This window comes from Lithobates pipiens, unplaced genomic scaffold, assembly GCF_037356315.1.
Source record: "Lithobates pipiens isolate NorthernLeopardFrog02 unplaced genomic scaffold, aLitPip1_a1.2 Scaffold_1, whole genome shotgun sequence".
NCBI lineage: Eukaryota > Metazoa > Chordata > Amphibia > Anura > Ranidae > Lithobates > Lithobates pipiens.
The window spans coordinates 194,683,667-194,701,121 of NW_027507685.1; the positions used below are offsets into that span (position 1 = coordinate 194,683,667).

The 17,455-nt window shown below is 42.9% G+C and overlaps 2 protein-coding genes across 3 annotated transcripts in view; one reads left to right on the forward strand and one right to left on the reverse strand.

Annotated features, from left to right (window-relative positions):
• Positions 1 to 9,729, reverse strand: part of PFKFB1 (6-phosphofructo-2-kinase/fructose-2,6-biphosphatase 1) — an 81,455-nt gene extending 71,726 nt beyond the window's left edge. For both annotated transcript variants that reach the window (XM_077479504.1, XM_077479496.1), the window contains exon 1: positions 9,401 to 9,729. In XM_077479504.1, the coding sequence (XP_077335630.1) occupies positions 9,401 to 9,554 (154 nt within the window). In that variant the 5' untranslated portion in view covers positions 9,555 to 9,729. The remainder of the gene's footprint in view (positions 1 to 9,400) is intronic.
• The window catches only part of APEX2 (apurinic/apyrimidinic endodeoxyribonuclease 2), a 66,521-nt gene continuing 58,624 nt past the window's right edge, over positions 9,559 to 17,455 (forward strand). Inside the window, exon 1 of the mRNA XM_077479482.1 lies at positions 9,559 to 9,690. The gene's annotated coding sequence lies outside the window, so the exon portion shown is untranslated. The remainder of the gene's footprint in view (positions 9,691 to 17,455) is intronic.

The following is a 17,455-nucleotide window of genomic DNA, read 5'->3' on the forward strand; positions in this document are numbered from 1 at the left end:
TTGTTTAGAGTGTAAACAAAACAGATCTTTAGCAACATTTTAAGGACAGCTTTTAACTCATAGTAAACTGAAGCTCTAGGTACTGGTGTTTGGTATAGAGTTAGCAAGAAAAAGGAGTACAAATCAAAAAAATAAAAAATGTTCCCCCTCCATCTCCCAAAAACACAGATCATGCATTTAAAGTGGTTGTAAACCCTTACAAACCACTTTGACCTACAGGTAAGCCTAGATTAAGGCTTACCCGTAGGTCCAAGAAATATCTCCTAAACCTATATGGTTTAGGAGATATTTACCTAAAGACAGGGTTTACTTCCCCTTTCATTCCCTGCAAAGGTAAAGCATAATGGACTACTATGCATCGCATAGTAGTCCATTATGTGTCACTTACCTGACACAGGAGCCAGCGAAGTCACCGCTGTCCCCTGTAGTCCGGCGCATCCATCTTCTCGTGGGTCTCGCCGCTCCGCTGCTGTCATTCGGCGAAGTCACGCGTGGCATATTTGCTGTTGACGGTGCCTGTCTTTTGGCAAATATCTCCTAAACCGTGTAGGTTCAGGAGATATTTCTTGGACCTACAGGTAAGCCTTTATCTAGGCTTACCTGTAGGTCAAAAGTGTGTTGTAAGGGTTTACAACCACTTTAAACAGAGCAGAAATCTTAAAGCAGTATTAAGCTGGAATATAAAGATTTTTTATTATTTTGTTTACCACTGATTAGATATAGTGGCTACATTCGTTTTTTTTTAACCTGGTGATCTGGCCAGCAACACATGCTGTAAGTGATCTGGAAGTAGGAGTACAGGGGCACATTTGGACAACAGCATTATTAAAATCGGGGGGGGGGGGGGGGGGGGGAGAAGACAGTGTTACATGTACTAGCAGATTTAGATACACTAGCAAATAAAAGCCAAAATCCAGTTAACACTTTATTAGCAGTTAAAGCAAATAGTTTCTTCCTCCCTTTTGGGATAAAGGTTTTACATAAATAAAAGCTGACCAGTGTAAGAACCCCTGTCAGTGTCTCTACATTCAATCTGTTAGAGAACTTGCTCTTTTGAAAAAAAATAGATCACCAGGTGGCCTGATCACCAGATAAAAAAAAAAAAAAAAAAAAAAAAAAAGAACATGAATGCAGCCGTCACATTTTCGAATTGGTAAGCTGCAATCTAAAAAGATACGTTTAATTCGGTTTTAGATGGCTGCAAAACACAGAAGTACATTCAGGAAATTCCATATTTGTGGCTTATATAGGTTCATGTACATAAGCACCAACTGAAAGGTGTGTACAGCCAATACATAGGGCTGGCCTTGCTGGGCAGGAACAAGGATTGGACCCAGGCAGCAAACTGAACCATGGCCGCCTCTCCTCTTCTATTTACCCAGCAAATTGACAACCGAGTGCGTGTGGGCTGTGATTTCTTGTGTATTGTTGAGTATTAGTGTCAGGAAGCTAGTTAGTTAATTTGGACAGGGTATAATCCTCAAGCCCCATCAAATTAGTGGGTACGATGCCTGGTGGGTGTGGAGATACGACTCTGTACATCTTGTGACATGTATGCGTTCTTCTGATAGAGGGCGAATACTGCTGCTGTGCAAAATTGTAAGCTCATGGTTTCCTTGGAAGCCCAGGTTGTGAATCCAGGGAAGCAATTGTCAACACTAAGAAATTCCTCCATACTGAAGGAGATTTGGGATCATACCAGGCAGGTGCTGGCAGGGGCCAGCACAGAGGTGGGTAGAGATAAATGGGTGCAGGCACCAGAGTAGATGTGACAGTCAGGAAGGATAGAAAGGAAAGAGTCTGGGAGGCCGGTCCTGGGCTGGATAACCACAATAAGTACGCCCCGTTGAGTTACATAGGTGAAACCAGTCAGGGACCAGCACTGCTGGAGCTGAGCGACTGCCCCTAGCTGTCGGGGGAAGAACTCCGCCAGTGAGGGTGGGATTAAAGCAAAACTAAAGACAGATTCTGGTGGTAGGAGACTCAATTCTTAGGACAGAGGGCAATCAGGTCTTTGTGACAGAAGCGCTGAACTATATGTCTACCAGGTGCTGGGGGTGGACAGATTACTAGGAGGGGCTGAAGAAGACCTGGCTGGGAGTGAAGATAACTGAAAAGTTAAAGGGGCTTTTAAACTAGGTGACGGGGGAGAGAGGGTCCAGAGGTAGAGATGGTCAGTGCGGAACATATGCCAGAGGCTAGTATTGGGGGCATTAGTGGCAGGTTGCCTAAAGCACCTAAACCCAAGGTAATTATAGTAACAAGTCCTATTTGCAACCTCAGAACACCCAAATAAGCAGACAATATGCGACCAGTCTGAACTACGTGGCATGTTCATCAATGCCAGGAGCCTGGTGGACAAGATGGAAGAACTAGAGATACTGTTGTACAAGGAGGATTTGGATTTTGTAGGAATTTCAGAGACTTGTTTCAGCAGCTCTCACGATTGGCTGGCAACTATTCAAGGGTATTCCCTAGATTGCATGGATAGAGAGGGTAACAAAGGGGAGAGGTATGCCTGTATATCAAAAATGATGTACAAGTGAATGTGAGCGATGATATCATTAAGGGAGCAAGGGAGGAAGTGGAATCCTTATGGGTAGAGCTGCAAAGGGATGAAACCAAGGGGAAATTAATACTGGAAGTACGCTATAGGCCCCATAACCAGAGGGAGGAGGCAGACCTCCTATCACAATTTGGATTAGTGGCAAGAATGGGAAGTGTTCTCATAATGGGAGAATTTAATAATCCAGACAGACTGGGTGGAAGGAACCGAGCATTTATCCAAGGCACGCCAGTTCCAAAATGTCCTGCAGGACAATTTCATGGGTGAGATGGTAGATGCACCAACTAGAAATAAAGCGTTACTAGACCTGCTGCTTACCAACAATACACGGATGTGGAAATACAGTGCAATATAGGAAAGAGTGATTGCAGGTCAATTAGTTTCAGTATAAATCACACTAATAGGAAACAAAGGGAATACAAAGACATTCAATTTCAAAAGAACCAACTTCCCTAAACGAAAATCCTTGTTAGAAGATATAAATTGGGATAAAATCTTAGGAACAAAACATGGAGGAGAAATGGGTATGCTTTAAGACCATATATAAAAAAATAAATAAAAAAAAAACACACACACGGTATTAGCCAGTGCATCCCAATGGGAAAAAAAGTTAAAAGCCAATAAAAGCCCTATGTGGCTTAATTCCAATATAAAAATGCATATAAAAAGAGCTAAGAAGGCTGAGCGATCGTCAGCATGCTAACTTTACAAAAGAACGTAACAAGAAATGTAAGAGTGCAGTTAGAGCGGCTAAGCTATAAACACGAAGAGCACATAGCGGAGGAGAGCAAGAAAAATCCCAAGAAATTCTTTAAGTACATAAATAGAAAGAAAGGGAGGTCAGATCATATTGGTCCTATGATTGAAATTTAGTCTTCACATGGAAACTGGGGGGGGGGGGGGCTTCAGTAACCAAAACTGCAATGTCTTATCCTCATGGCCAACAGAAGACAATTAAAAATAGACTTGAAAAACATAACAAGTCACCGGGACCAGTTAGCTTGTACCCGAGGGTCCTTAACCACTTCCCACCCGGCCAATGCACATATACGGCCGGGTGGGAGCCGTCTACTCCTGATAGGACGTTCAGGAACGTCCATCAGAAGTAGCGGGATCGCGCCCGCGCAGCGGCGCGATCCCGATGCGCCCGTGTCACCCGGACACGGCGCATCTCAGATCGGCAGGAGGGCTCTGTGATTGGCCCTCCTGATCACATGACGGCCGTGTCCAATCACGGCCGTCATGTGATGTAAACAAACAGCCGGTTGCTAGGCAATCGACTCCTCCTCTCCTCACACAGAAGTCATCGCTGAGGAGAGGAGAGCGGATCGCTGCAGCCGGCTGATGATCAGTGAGTATGAGCTGTTTTTTACAGCTTTTTACTCACTGATCATCAGTCTAGTGTACACACAAATCACCACACAGTAAACACACCACACAGTATAAACACAATGTCCCCACACATGTCCCCAAATAATAAAAACACATGTCCCTAATAATAAAAACACATGTCCCCCACATATGTCCCACTAAAATCACATGTCCCAATGATTATCTGCACACATATGTACGTGATCACCTGCACACATATGTACATGATCATTTGCGTACATATGTCCGTGATCACACAAACCAATTATTATACACTTAACAGAATTTTTTTACCAAAAACATGTAGCAGAATACATTTTGGCTTAAATTTATGACAAAATTTGATTTTATTGGATTTTTTTTAAAATAGAAAAAAGAAAATAGTTTTTTTTTTAAAAATTTCCACTTTTTTGCGCTTATATCGCAAAAAATTAAAAACGGAGTCGTGAATAAATACCACCAAAATAAAGCTCTATTTGTGCAAACAAAATGATAAAAATTTCATTTGGGTACAGTGTAGCATGACTGCGCAATTGTCACTGAAAGCTGAAAATTGGGCTGGGAAGGAAGGGGGCGAAAGTGCCCTGTATTGAAGTGGTTAAGGAACTCAGTCAACTAATTGCCAAACCATTGTTCAATTTTTACTTAGTCTACTGACTGAAATGGTACCAGCCGATTGACTAAAAGGGCCGAGATACACCCCAGTGAATTCCAGTCCAGTTAGCCTAACATCAATTGTATGCAAGCTCTTGGAGGGGGGATAAAGGAACCACACACACACAGTTACAGTTAGTAAGGTTGAATAAAGACCAGTCCATCCAGTTCAACCCAAGGGTCTACAATTGCCCCTATCCCTGTACATCGCACACTCACATCGGTCCCTACCCTCAAGGAGCCCACACGTTTAGTAATGGCAATGGTAGCATCAGCAGTAATCAGCATGGATTCATGAAGAATCGTTCTTGCCAAATAACTCTATTAAAGGGGTTGTAAAGGTAAATGTTTTTTCACCTTAATGCATTCTATGCCTTTTTTTGCTATAGTGCAGACGCCTAGTGGTAAAAAATAAATAAAAACAAGGGGGATTCATTATAGAGATAAACCGAAAATTCTCCCACTCTACAAGACTCTGGTCTGGGGCTACACCTGGAGTATGCTGTCCAGTTCTGGGCTCCAGTCCTCAGGAAGGATGTACTGGAAATGAAGCGAGTACAAAGAAGGGCAACAAAGTTAATAAAGGGTCTGGAGGATATTAGTTATGAGGAAAGGTTGCGAGCACTGAACTTATTCTCTCTGGAGAAGAGACGCTTGAGAGGTGATAGGATTTCAAAGTACAGTATTGGTAACCCCACAACAGTGATAAAACTTTTCTGCGTAAGAATTTAATAAAGACACGTCGGGCCATTCACTAAAATTAGAAGAAAAGAGGTTTAACCATAAACTACATAGAGGGTTCTTTACTACAAGAGCGGTAAGGCTGTGGAACTCCTTCCACAGGTGATGGTCTTAGCAGTGAGCGTCAATTTAAAAAAACTATTAGATAAGCACCTGAACGACCACAACATACAGGGATATACAATGTAATACTGACATAATTACACAAGTTGTACATGGACTTTCAACCTCGCCTACTGCAAGATTTTTGTTCCCAGCACAGTTGTGTGTCATGACAACTGTCCCTCGGTCGCTCCGCCTGTCCCTATACTGCCCTAGCATGTCTATATACAGGTGGTCCCCTAGTTACAGATAATCAGACTTACAAATGGAAAGAGACAACAGGAAGTGAGGAAATCACCCCCTAGGAAGGGAAATTCACTACTGTAAGGTCCCCCCTCACCCCATAATGAAAACATTTACCTCTATGGATGCTTTACCAAGGCTCGTTTCCACAACCACCCAAAATTTTTAAAATCCAATTTTCAGTGGAACAGAAAGCTTAAAAATTGGTTTTTGGCTGAAGCCGCTTACAGATTCAACTTAAAGTGGAGGGCCACCCTAAAATAAAAAATTCCTTTAAAAAAAAAAAAAAAAAAAGAAGAATACTAAAAGGAGAAAGAAAAGGGTTCTTACCAGAAACCCATATTGCTAGGCAGTCTTCCTAATCTGCGGCGCTGTTTCTTCAGCTCCTCTTCAGCGGGCGGCCCCGTTTCCTCCTGGGACATGTGTGGGTCCCAGAAAACAGGGCCATTCACAAAACCTTGCACAAGAGCCGTAGGAAACCGTCAGTTAAGCCACAAGGCGCCACTGCCTGTTTCCCTTAGTTAGGATGGCAGCGCCAGCACCCGATCTGATGGACGGAATGGCCGGGGGGGGGGGGGGGGTTGGGTGCTCGCTGGACAGGCAAGTGTCCTTACTAAAAGTTAGCAGCTACAGTGTGTTTGTAGTTGCTTAAAAAAAATAAAAAGCGGACCTCCTCTTTAACCACCTGTACCACCCTTGGAACTGAAGATAATGGTATGCTGCCCAGGGACCACTCAACACATTTCACCCACCCAGGCAGGCTGCTAGTAAGTGGTAGATTCCACCTGTACCTCCCAGGTGCCAAATACACATTTTCTAAGCTAGACGGGCAAAAGAACCCATGTGCACGAGCCCTCATCACCACTGCCTGATGGGGGTCCTTGTGTCGGATACAGCGCTATCTCCAGGCAACAAAATTCATGCTCAGCTGGTTGGTGCGCTGGTGACGCCATCTGCAAAACACACATGCATTAATTCAACCTAATGTGGCCGGGCTCTAAAGAGAACCTGTGCAGAAAGAAACCGCTAGGATGCAGACCTTTTTCTAAAACTACCATTTGCCCGAGTGTCAGTTCAATCCATTGGTTATATATCTTCTGGGTGATTGACCAAGGATTATGCCCATGGGCTCATTATGACCCCTCACTGCGTACATCTTCCAGGTCAGTGGCTAAATGTATTACAATTAGAGACCAGCAATGTTTTTAGGTGGTTGGCGAGCCCAGCATGCGAAAGGTCCTTCAGTGCAGTTTAAATTTGATACATGTTTAAAGTTGGAAGTGTTTAATAGTTTTGCATTATGGTATATTATAGCGTGCTTGGTCTTCTAAAAAGTGATGTTTATAAACAAAAAAAATGCCCTGAGGATGACCTTTGTGACAAAACATCTCATGAAAGATACTAAAACACAGTCACCAATTATGTGAAAAGAAAAAGGCCAAGAGCCCTTTCACACTGCCAGCACTCCAGGCTTCAGTGGTAAAGCACCGCCAGTTTCAACTCCCCACTGCTGCGCTTTGGCAAGGCTGCCCATTGATTTTAACCACTTCAGCCCTGAAACATTTGGCTGGCCAAAGACCAGAGCACTTTTTGCGATCGGGCACTGTCGCTTTAACTGACAATTGTGCGACGTGGCTCCCAAACAAAATGGACTTTTCCCACAAATTGAGCTTTTTGGTGGTATTTGATCACCTCTGTGGTTTTTATGTTTTGCGCTATAAAAAAAAAAAAAAAAAAAAAAAAAAAAAAGTCCCCAGTTTAGGCCGATACGCATGCTACATAATTTTGGTATATAGATTTGTAGACGCTATAACTTTTGCGCCATCCAAACAACGGATAGTTTTATGGCATTTTTATTTATTTTTACTAGCAATGGCGGCAATCCGTGATTTTTATCGCGACTGACATTATGGCAGACACATCGGACAATTTTGACCCATTTTTGGGGCCATTCACATTTATACAGTGATCAGTGCGATTAAAAAGGCATACATTTCTGTGTAAATGTGACTGGCAGTGAAGGGGTTAAGCGTGTCCTAAGGAGTGATTCTAACTGAGTAGGGGGTTCGGGCTGTGTGTGACAAGTCACTGATCCCTGCTCCCGATTACAGGGAGAGCTGATCAGTGACTCCGTCTCTAGGCAGAACGGGGAAATGCTCGTTTACATTAGCATCTCTGTTCTTCCTCCCCGTGGGACGATTGTGGGTATCCCCGTGGACATAGAGTCTGCGGGACCCGTGAGCCTACTCATGGAGCTTGTGGCAGGCGTGTGCGTCGTGCACGCAATGGCACAGCGACAAATTCAAAGGGACGTACAGATACACCCATTTGTGCCAGTCTGTCGACGCACATCTACACGCGGTGGTCGGGAACCAAATTAAATGGTCAGGGGGCTCTTTACAGCACTCCTCAAAGAATTAGCTTTCAGGACTTTTGACATCCTGGCAGCGCAGCGCCCCAGTGTGAAAGCACTCAGGCTCTCACTGGGATTGCAGATAAGGCTTCCACCGCACAAAAAAAAAAAAAAAAAAAAAAAAAAAATGAATAACCCCAGTGTGAAAAGGGGGTCTTACACAACTATGTGAGATAAACACAAAAACAGGTTGTTTTTGCCCTTTGGTTTGGTAAACACTACTTATAACCATGTATCAAAATGGGTTTATATAGAAAACTTATTGGTTCCATCTAGTCTGGCACACAAAAAAAATAAAAATAAATTACCTGCACTACCTGCCTGGAGTTTGCATGTTCTCCCTGTGCCTGCGTGGGTTTCCTCCGGGTACTCCGGTTTCCTCCCACAATCCAAAGACATGCAGGTAGGTTAATTGGCTTCTGTCCAAAATTGACCCTAGTATATGAATGGGGACCTTGGATCCTGGGCTCTTTGAGGGTAGGGATTGATGTGAGTGTGCAATGTACTGGGATAGGGACAATTGTAGACACTCTGGTTGAACTGGATGGACTGGTGTCTTTATTCAACCTTACTAACTAACTATGTAACTATATATTAATATTTTCTCAATTTTGTATTTAATTTAAAAAAAAACACATTTCCTTATTACCCATGCGTGCGATTGGGTATTCTTTGCAAGGAAATGTTTACCTTCTTCAAAGGTTGTGAAGTGTAACTTTGTATACAAGGGGAGGGAATAAAAAAAAAAAAAAAAACAATCGCAAAGTTGTCTATTTTTGGTAAATGAACCCCATAGCCGGGGCTTACACAGGACCAAGGACATGCTAGGTGACTGTGTGTGGGCAGGTAATCGGCTGCTCAGGTGCTGAAGGTCTCACGTATGCCTCACCATACCCTGAAGTACGAGGCTCTGCCAAAATCTTTAAGCTGACTTCCCCCCCCCCAAAAAAAAAAAAAAAAAAAAAAAACACAAACAAACACACATGCAGAGATGATCTGCATGTGTCTGTTCTCCAGGTGCCTCCAAGTCTTATTACTGGAGAACAAAGACAACCACCCCCCCTTCCTTTCTGGTATACACACACACTATTGGGGGGGGGGGGGGGGGATTTACTAAAACTGGAGCACTCAGAATCTGGCGCAGCTCTGCATGGTAGCCGATCAGATTCTAGCTTCAGCTCATTGAATTAAGCCTTGGCAATAAAAGCTGGAATCTGATTGGTCGCCACGCAGAGCTGCACCAGATTTTGTACTCTCCAGTTTTGGTAAATAATCCCCATTGTGTCCCCTCCCCGGTGGGTGTCACTCACATCCCCTCCTCTGCTGTAGGCGATCACATTGATGGGGGATCCAGATCTTCTGCAGTCTGGTCTGTGTCAGTTCCCGGAGCCGATCCGCCATCTGCTTCTTGTTCGGAGTCCTCCCCGCCTCTGATAGAGCCGAGTCCGCGTCCAGACTGTGCATGGCCAGCTGTGCTAGTGCCTAGATGGGGTCACCCGAGAGCTGTCACCTGACCCGGCCGTGTCCTGTGCGTGGATCGGAGCGTGTACAGTGCGCGATCTCCTTCCAACCTGCCAGAGGGGGGCGGGCCGACCTGAAGGTGAGAGACACACACCCGGCTCCTTATCTCTCTACTGGAGGAGCTTCCAGAGGGGGCGGGATGGAAGAGGAGACACACCCCCGCACCTCATCACTGTACTGGAGGAGCTTCCAGAGGGGGGCGGGATAGACGGGAGACACACCCCTTAGCTCCTTGTACTGGAGGAGCTTGCAGAAGGGCACTCACTTAAAGAGCAAGTAAACCCACCAGGGTCTCCCTGCAGAGGTAAAGCATAATAATGGGCTACCATGCGTCGCATAGTTGCCTATTATGTGTCACTTACCTGACACAGGAGCCAGCGATGTCACCGCTGTCCCCTGTAGTCCGGAGCCTCCATCTTCTTCCAGGTATCGCTGCTCCGGCCACCTACAGCGCTGACGTCACTCCCACGCATGCGCACGGAAGCCACCACTAACGGAATATTGCCGTTAGCAGCGGCATGCTGCTAACGGCGACAGTGTGCCTGCGCCCCGCTGTCTACAGCGCATGCGCTGTAGACAGCTGTGACTTAGTAGGCATCTGCTAAACCTTATAGGTTTAGGAGATATTTCTTGGACCTACAGGTAAGCCTTAGTCTAGGTTTACCTGTAGGTCAAAGTGGTTTGTAAGGGTTTACAATCACTTTAAGGACCAAGCCTATTTAAAAAATCCGATTTTTTGTGCTAGAAAAGTACCTGGAACATACAATTTTTTTTATTTTTATAATTTTTTTTTAGAGACCCTAGAGAATAAAAAACAAGTTGTCACATCATATTTGCAGTGGTCTCACACACACACACTAAAGTAAGCCCAATTCCTTGCTATATAACATTTTTCTATAATGTTACGCTGAGGAAATTGATTGCAGATGCTATAACCTTTGCCCAAACCAAACTATGGGATAAATGTATGGATTTTTACTAGTAATGGCAGCGATTTTTTTTTTTTTTTTTTTTTTAGCAGGACTGCAACATTGCAGCAGACAAAGTGACAAATACAGTGATCAGGGCTAAAAATAACCCCCTTCCCTATCAGTGTGATGGTGTGTAACATCGGGGCCATCAAAGGGTTAAATGTGTTCCTAGGGTGCGCTTACCAAGGGAGGGGAGGCGAGCACTTTTACTAAGGGAAGGCAGATTCTCATTTTTGCAGCTCCTGAGATCAAGGTAATCTTATTTTTAAACTGAAATTAACCAGAACACACTATAGGCCAGGGGTGCCCAACCTTTTGAAGAGCAAGGGCCACTTAGTAACCAGTCGCAGGCCACAATGAGCAGAGTGGGCCGATGACAGGTCCGTGCACACAGCCCACTCTACTCTATGGGCCCTCCGATCCGCCCAGATGGAAGGGGGACAGATCCCCTTCTGTTTTTTTCCTTTTAGCGGATTGTATTGAAGGTATGCAGGTGTAAACAGACACAAGTCTGTTTACATTTGCAGCTCCATAGAGATGAATGGAGGGTCTGATTGGATCAGACCAATCATGTGAAAGGGGCTTAAGGCTGCTTTCACACTGATGTGCTGTGGTCTACCCAGAGCAGTGCATCTCTGGCTTTTCTTGGGGTTAGCTGCACTTTGCCATAGAATTCTATTATATCCTGCAGGTGTTGTGCACTTTCTGGAAGCGCACCAAACCTGTAGGTAATAACAGAAGTCTATGGCTCAGTGCAGTTTGAAAGCAGCTCAGTAACCACTGCAGAACAGATATGCCCATATATACACACTGTGATTATAGTATTAAATAGGGCTGAAACGATTAATCGATAAATGAAAATCGTTGACAACGATTTTCATTATCGATTAGTTGGTCCACACCATGTGATCCGCGGAGCGGGCCACGGCCTTAGGAAAGGCCGTGGCTTCGGCCTAGCTCCAGAGCTGGCGGCCATCTTGGTACACCCGGCGGCGGCGAGCTGACGTCACCCCCAGCGCGGCGTTCAGCCTGTGTCAGCCCAAGTGAAGGAATTCTGGAGGGGTCACGCTGGATGCCTTGCCTGCCCTCATTCAAAACTTTTTATGCAGGTACCACTATGTTAATTATTACCTAATCTAACCTAACTAACTACTATCTATTAGATAGTAGTTAGTTATTATCTAAGCCTTTCCACTTGCTCGGCACAGCCACAGTTGACTTAAATAAAAAAAAAAAAAAAAAAAAAAAAAAAAAAGAAGAAGGAGGTACAACACTATCTCTCCCCCCCCCCCCCCCCCCCCCCCTAATAAAATGCAGCTTATTACAAGCAGAAAAACATAGCATATCACTGACGATTTGCGCCAATAGGCATCCTGGGACTCCTCACGGCGGTCTGTTTGGAGGAACTTTGATCGGTGGTGAGCTTGGCGCAAATAATCAGTGATATGCTGACTATGTTTTTATGCTTGTAATAAGCTGCATTTTATTGGGGGGGGGGGGGGGGAGATAGTGTTTTTTTTTTGCTGATCCGAAAATTGATCTGATCCGAGGAACGATCCGATCCGTGAGACTTTTGATCCGTTGCACCCCTAGTCTGCACCTTCCCCCCTTGCGGTCCGTTAGAATCCTGTTTATCCTCCCATCTCCTACGCATGCACCACGTCCATGACCACGCAGCTATGCCTGCTTGCATTCTCCACCCAGCAACGCGCCTGCGCTGCTTTCGGCTCCTCCTCCCCCCCTCTACCCAGCAGCCTTCCGATAGACCCGCCGCAGAGCGCAGGAGCGTTAAGCCCTCGCCGGGCTGCTTTCCAGCGCTGCCATCATTGGAGGTTGTGCTCTGCACATGCGTGCATCCATCTCCCGGCTTCGGGGTGCCCTTCGCTCCATTTTGAGGAGTCGGCCGAGGTCACGTGTGGCGGGTGCGGACTGAGACTCCGCCCCACAGCCACCCCGGCACACCGAGGAGGAGCCGCTGTCACCATGAAGGGGTGAGAAAACCCGAGACACCGGAGGGGGGAGCACTGAGAGATGGGAGGAATGTGTCATCTATACTGGGGGGGGACGTGTATACACACACACACACACACACACACACTTCTCCCCTTTTTCAGTTTTTTTTTATCCGATTAATCGAAAAAATAAATCGGCTGATTAATCGATTATGAAAATAATCGTTAGTTGCAGCCCTAGTATTAAACATACCTTTTAATAACAGTCTTCAATTCGGTTATCGCCAGCTGTTGCTGTTCCAGGCAGAATGCATTAGGCATCACTCCGCCTGTAACAGGATGTGGCACTATGTAGGAAGCATCGTCTTATGTGGCTCTGCTACGCAATTAGACGCAGGAGGGGGGTAGGTCGCGCTATGGAACCTTTAGCACAAAGAAATAAATAAATGTGATTTTGGTAAGAGCGACCTCTATTAATTTCCACCCAAATTGGGTGGAACAGTAAAATGAAATAAGGGAAGAAAATGGATTTGGCGCTATACCATTTCTAACTCAAACTAAATGAATAAATAAAAATAAAAATAATTTACATAAATTTTCCAGCACACTGGTGAATAATTAAAGTGGAAATGAAAAATAAAAATAAGAATAAAAATAATAAAAAGGTGAAGATGCAATACTCTAAAATACATACATACATACATACACACACACACACACACATACTGGTCAATGAATATCAATAATCCATACAAAATATATAAACCTTAAATTCAAATATTAAAGTGCAAGTGCCAGTGACAAAACATGTGTCATTATTTAAATGCACAAAAACAGAATGAGTGTAACAGTAAAACAAACGTGATTACATCTGATTGCTTGTGAGTAGTTTTATGCTTATTCAAATAAAATTTATACTTTGAACGTACTACACCATGGATATGCCTCTTCACTGTTATATGTAAACGAGGCACTTTATACCCACGGAGGAACGAGGGACTCCCCAGCACCACAGCAGAGGCAAGCCAGAGAGCGACACAGTGGCTTATGCTGTGAAGGCTGATCCACCCCGGATGGGGTCATACCTCTGGTGAGAGCAAATTTCATAAGTGGTCACCAAGCACTGGGAGCAGCAATTGAAGTCACCCCCTCCACCCCTCCCCCACACATAGAAGATATTTTTTCACCTTTTTTGTCATATATTTTTTCATCATTATTTTTATTTTGGTTTTATTCTCATATTCTACCACTTTCTCACAAAAAAAATTTTTTATATCAATTTTTACATTAATCTTTTCCATCAACTTTTATAATCAAGTTTTTACAATATTTGTTCCATTATATTTTTGTCACCTGTGTTATTGACACACACATTTTTATTTTGATTTTTTCACGGACTTCTTACTACATGATATTTATTATTATATTCATTATATGACTGGACACTCATTCTGTTTTTGTGCATTTAAATAATGACACATGTTTTGTCACTTTAATATTTGAATTTAAGGTTTATATATTTTGTATGGATTATTGATATTCATTGACCAGTATATATATATATATATATATATATATATATATATATATATATATATATATATATATATATGAATAATTATTTTAGAGTATTGCACCTTCACCTTTTTATTCTTATTTTTATTTTTCATTTCTACTTTAATTATTCACCAGTGTGCTGGAAAATTTATGTAAATTTTTATTTATTCATTTAGTTTGAGTTAGAAATGGTATAGCGCCAAAATCTATTTTCTTCCCTTATTTCATTCCTGCTACGCAATTGCTTGCTTCCTCTACCTCCGGCTTCATTCACAACACTGATGCTCTGGGATGCCAGGTCAGGAACCTGATCTAGGCTTGCCAACCAGCCATCCCAGAGCAGGAGGTGGCGGGCCACATCAGAGGGCTCCACGGGCCACTGGTTGGGCACCCCTGCTATAGGCACTAGCTAAGTGTGCTAGATAAAGTTGAACAAATGACAGTGGTATTTAAAATAAATAAAATTCAACTTGGGGGACTGGAACTCCACTTTAAACGTGTATACATACGGGTGGCAAGCAGTTAAAACACTATGGACATTTAAATGAAGATGGAAATTTTTTTTATGATACCATAAATCACATTCAGTAATTAATAAAAAAAAAAAAAAAAAAGTAGCAAGTAATAAAATGGAAATTATACATAGAAAAAATAAAAATAAATAAAACTTCTCAATCCTGTTTATGTACTATTACGAAACCTTTAAAAACAAAAAACACAAAAACTTAGTCTGACAACCAGGCTACGCATTACCAACAACCTCAACAGTATAGCTCAAAGACCAATAGAGATGATTATCAGGATAATTCTACAGGGTCTGCACTTGCAGAAAAAGGTGTTTGGGGGCTTTAACTAATCAGGCTTAAAAGGTTTTAACAAGTGCAAAAAAAAAAAAAAAAACATCTTCTAGCCAAAGGGTTAAAAAGGTACGCAATGAATGGATGATTTTTAGACACCTGATTGGTTTGAAATGGACCCAAAATGTCTGAAAAACCTCCAATCTTCCAATCCAGCAAAAATAATATTATACCCGGATATATATGCACACATACTCAAAATCATTAGATATATGCTCAGAGTATGACCAGCTTTACAATACCAGACTGCTATACACACAGATCACCACACATAGTTGGGTCCTCACAGCAGACATGCAGTTGCTGACAAAAAACAGATTTGATCACAGAACTGCAAATTAAAAAAAAATTATCGGAAACGCTTAGTAATAATCTGCTGTGTAAACCCAGCAGTTTACAACGTGCTAATCTCCACTGTTGACACAAGTCCTTAACGTTCTCTTCCCCCCCCCCCCCCCCCCATTTAGGTCAGAATTCAGATGACATCTGGCCCAGCTTTTCTGGTGCCAGCTATATACAAAGACTACTCAAGCCAAAATATTTTGTCAGTCCTTGGCATGCTGACATTTATTCACCAACTATAGTGTGTGCCAAAGGCTGCAGATCTGGGGCAGTTGTAGTGCTGCCCCTGTTAGTCAGCTGGAGTTGTCCAGAGCCCACCTTTCTTGCATTGAACCGCATAAGGTTATTTTCGTAGTATGCCGACATCTAGTGGTGGTTTTGAGCCACTGCAACTTGTTTACTAATATAATTTTTGGCATCACTGTCCTCCCCTCCCGTTTAGTGCTAGTTAGTATAGTCTTAGTTAGAGCCTCTCCACTTCTTCCATGTTCCATCAGTGCTCCTTATTCACAGAGAAAAGGCTTAGGAATGTCATTGTCTTCTTACACTTCAAAAGACTGGAAAAACATACTCTGCGGTACAATTGTAAATGCTTTGGAGAAAATTTCTGTCTAGGCTGCCTCTGGATTGTACCAAGTCAACAGGCGACTATACTGTCCAGACTGGGTCTAACAAGGTATGGCAATGCATAAAAACAGCATTTGGGTTTAATCGCTCTAAATTTCAGAAAAAAATAATAATAATAACAACAACACTCAAATCTCTAACACTACAATATTAGGGTGTATGATATTTGACAAAAAAAAAAACCCCACACACAAACACACAGGAACCATTACAACTATATAATAGAAGTTAATTTTTAATATTAGTGGAGAGGGATGGCCAATACTGAAGCAGGTCTTAAATGGAAGGAAAGAAAGTCCACATAAGGCAACCTTGAACCAAGTCAAGTCCTACAGTTGTCTCTTATAAGTTTTTGTATCTCCAATGATTACTTATATAAAATTTCCAAGGGAGCCATATTTGTCGATATTGTCCATAGGTTTCCAAGTCGTGAGCCAGAAGAGACTATCCTCTTAATATAATAATCGAATGGGTGGTAGATGTATTGTATCAATTATAGGAGCCTCTGTTCGCCAATGGCACGGTATGAAAGACCTTGCAGCTGTCAGCCAGTGTCTCAGGAGATCTTAATGCATTTAGGAGAACCCGGGTAGGATAGATAAAGTGATTTGTTGAGTGTTGGCTACGGCCAGCCCGGAAATACTATTGTAAAGCTGCAGTATCAGGTCCCAAAACTCATGAATAGTTGGGCATTTCCACCAAATATACAGGAGAGAGCACTCAGAATGACAATCCAACATGTATCCAACATCTGGGTTTATCTAGTGAAGCAGCGTCAGACACTGGTACCAATGGGATAGAATTTCAAGAAGAGGAGAGAGAAAAAAAAAAAAAAAAAAAAAAAAAACATTTGGACTCATACGTGATAGTTGCCAATGACAAACAAGGGGAAAGGGGAAATAATTGAGTCTTGCAAAGACCCAAAACTATCTGGTTCCTTAAAAAAAAAAAAAAAAAAACAATTTAACCGTAATTGACTACATTCTAACCCTATTTGAGTAATGTTGTAAAGGGATCAAATTTGACAAAGGCTGAAGAGTTTGACAGAAGATTTGAGCGGTGCGACTCCTTATTCCACAAGGAAAAAATGTGTCTGGGCCGCTGCAGGTGGAAAGTGGATTGCCAAAGGGCTAATCAGGCCCACTTTAGGAGAAATTCACAGCCGTGTTTGCATTATATCCCAAATGTACAATAGTTGGGGTGTAAGCGGTAGTGATGGGGGGGGGGGGGGGGGGGAATGGGGAAGGACCACGGGTAGATGGATCTAAGGTAAGATGTAAATTTTTAAGATATTAATCCTCCCAAACCACGGAGTATTGGGCACCATCATACTTTTAAGATCTTATAATGTACATTGCATCATGGGAGAATAGTTTTCCCAAATATAAACAGAGCAAGATCAAATGGAATTCCGATACCCAAATTTTTGAGCACAGAGGAACAGAATCTAAAAATGGAAAATTCTTAAGAATCTGAACTTTGTGTATTAATATATTTTTATTTAGATAGATTTACCTTAAAATTGCTCAAAGATCCAA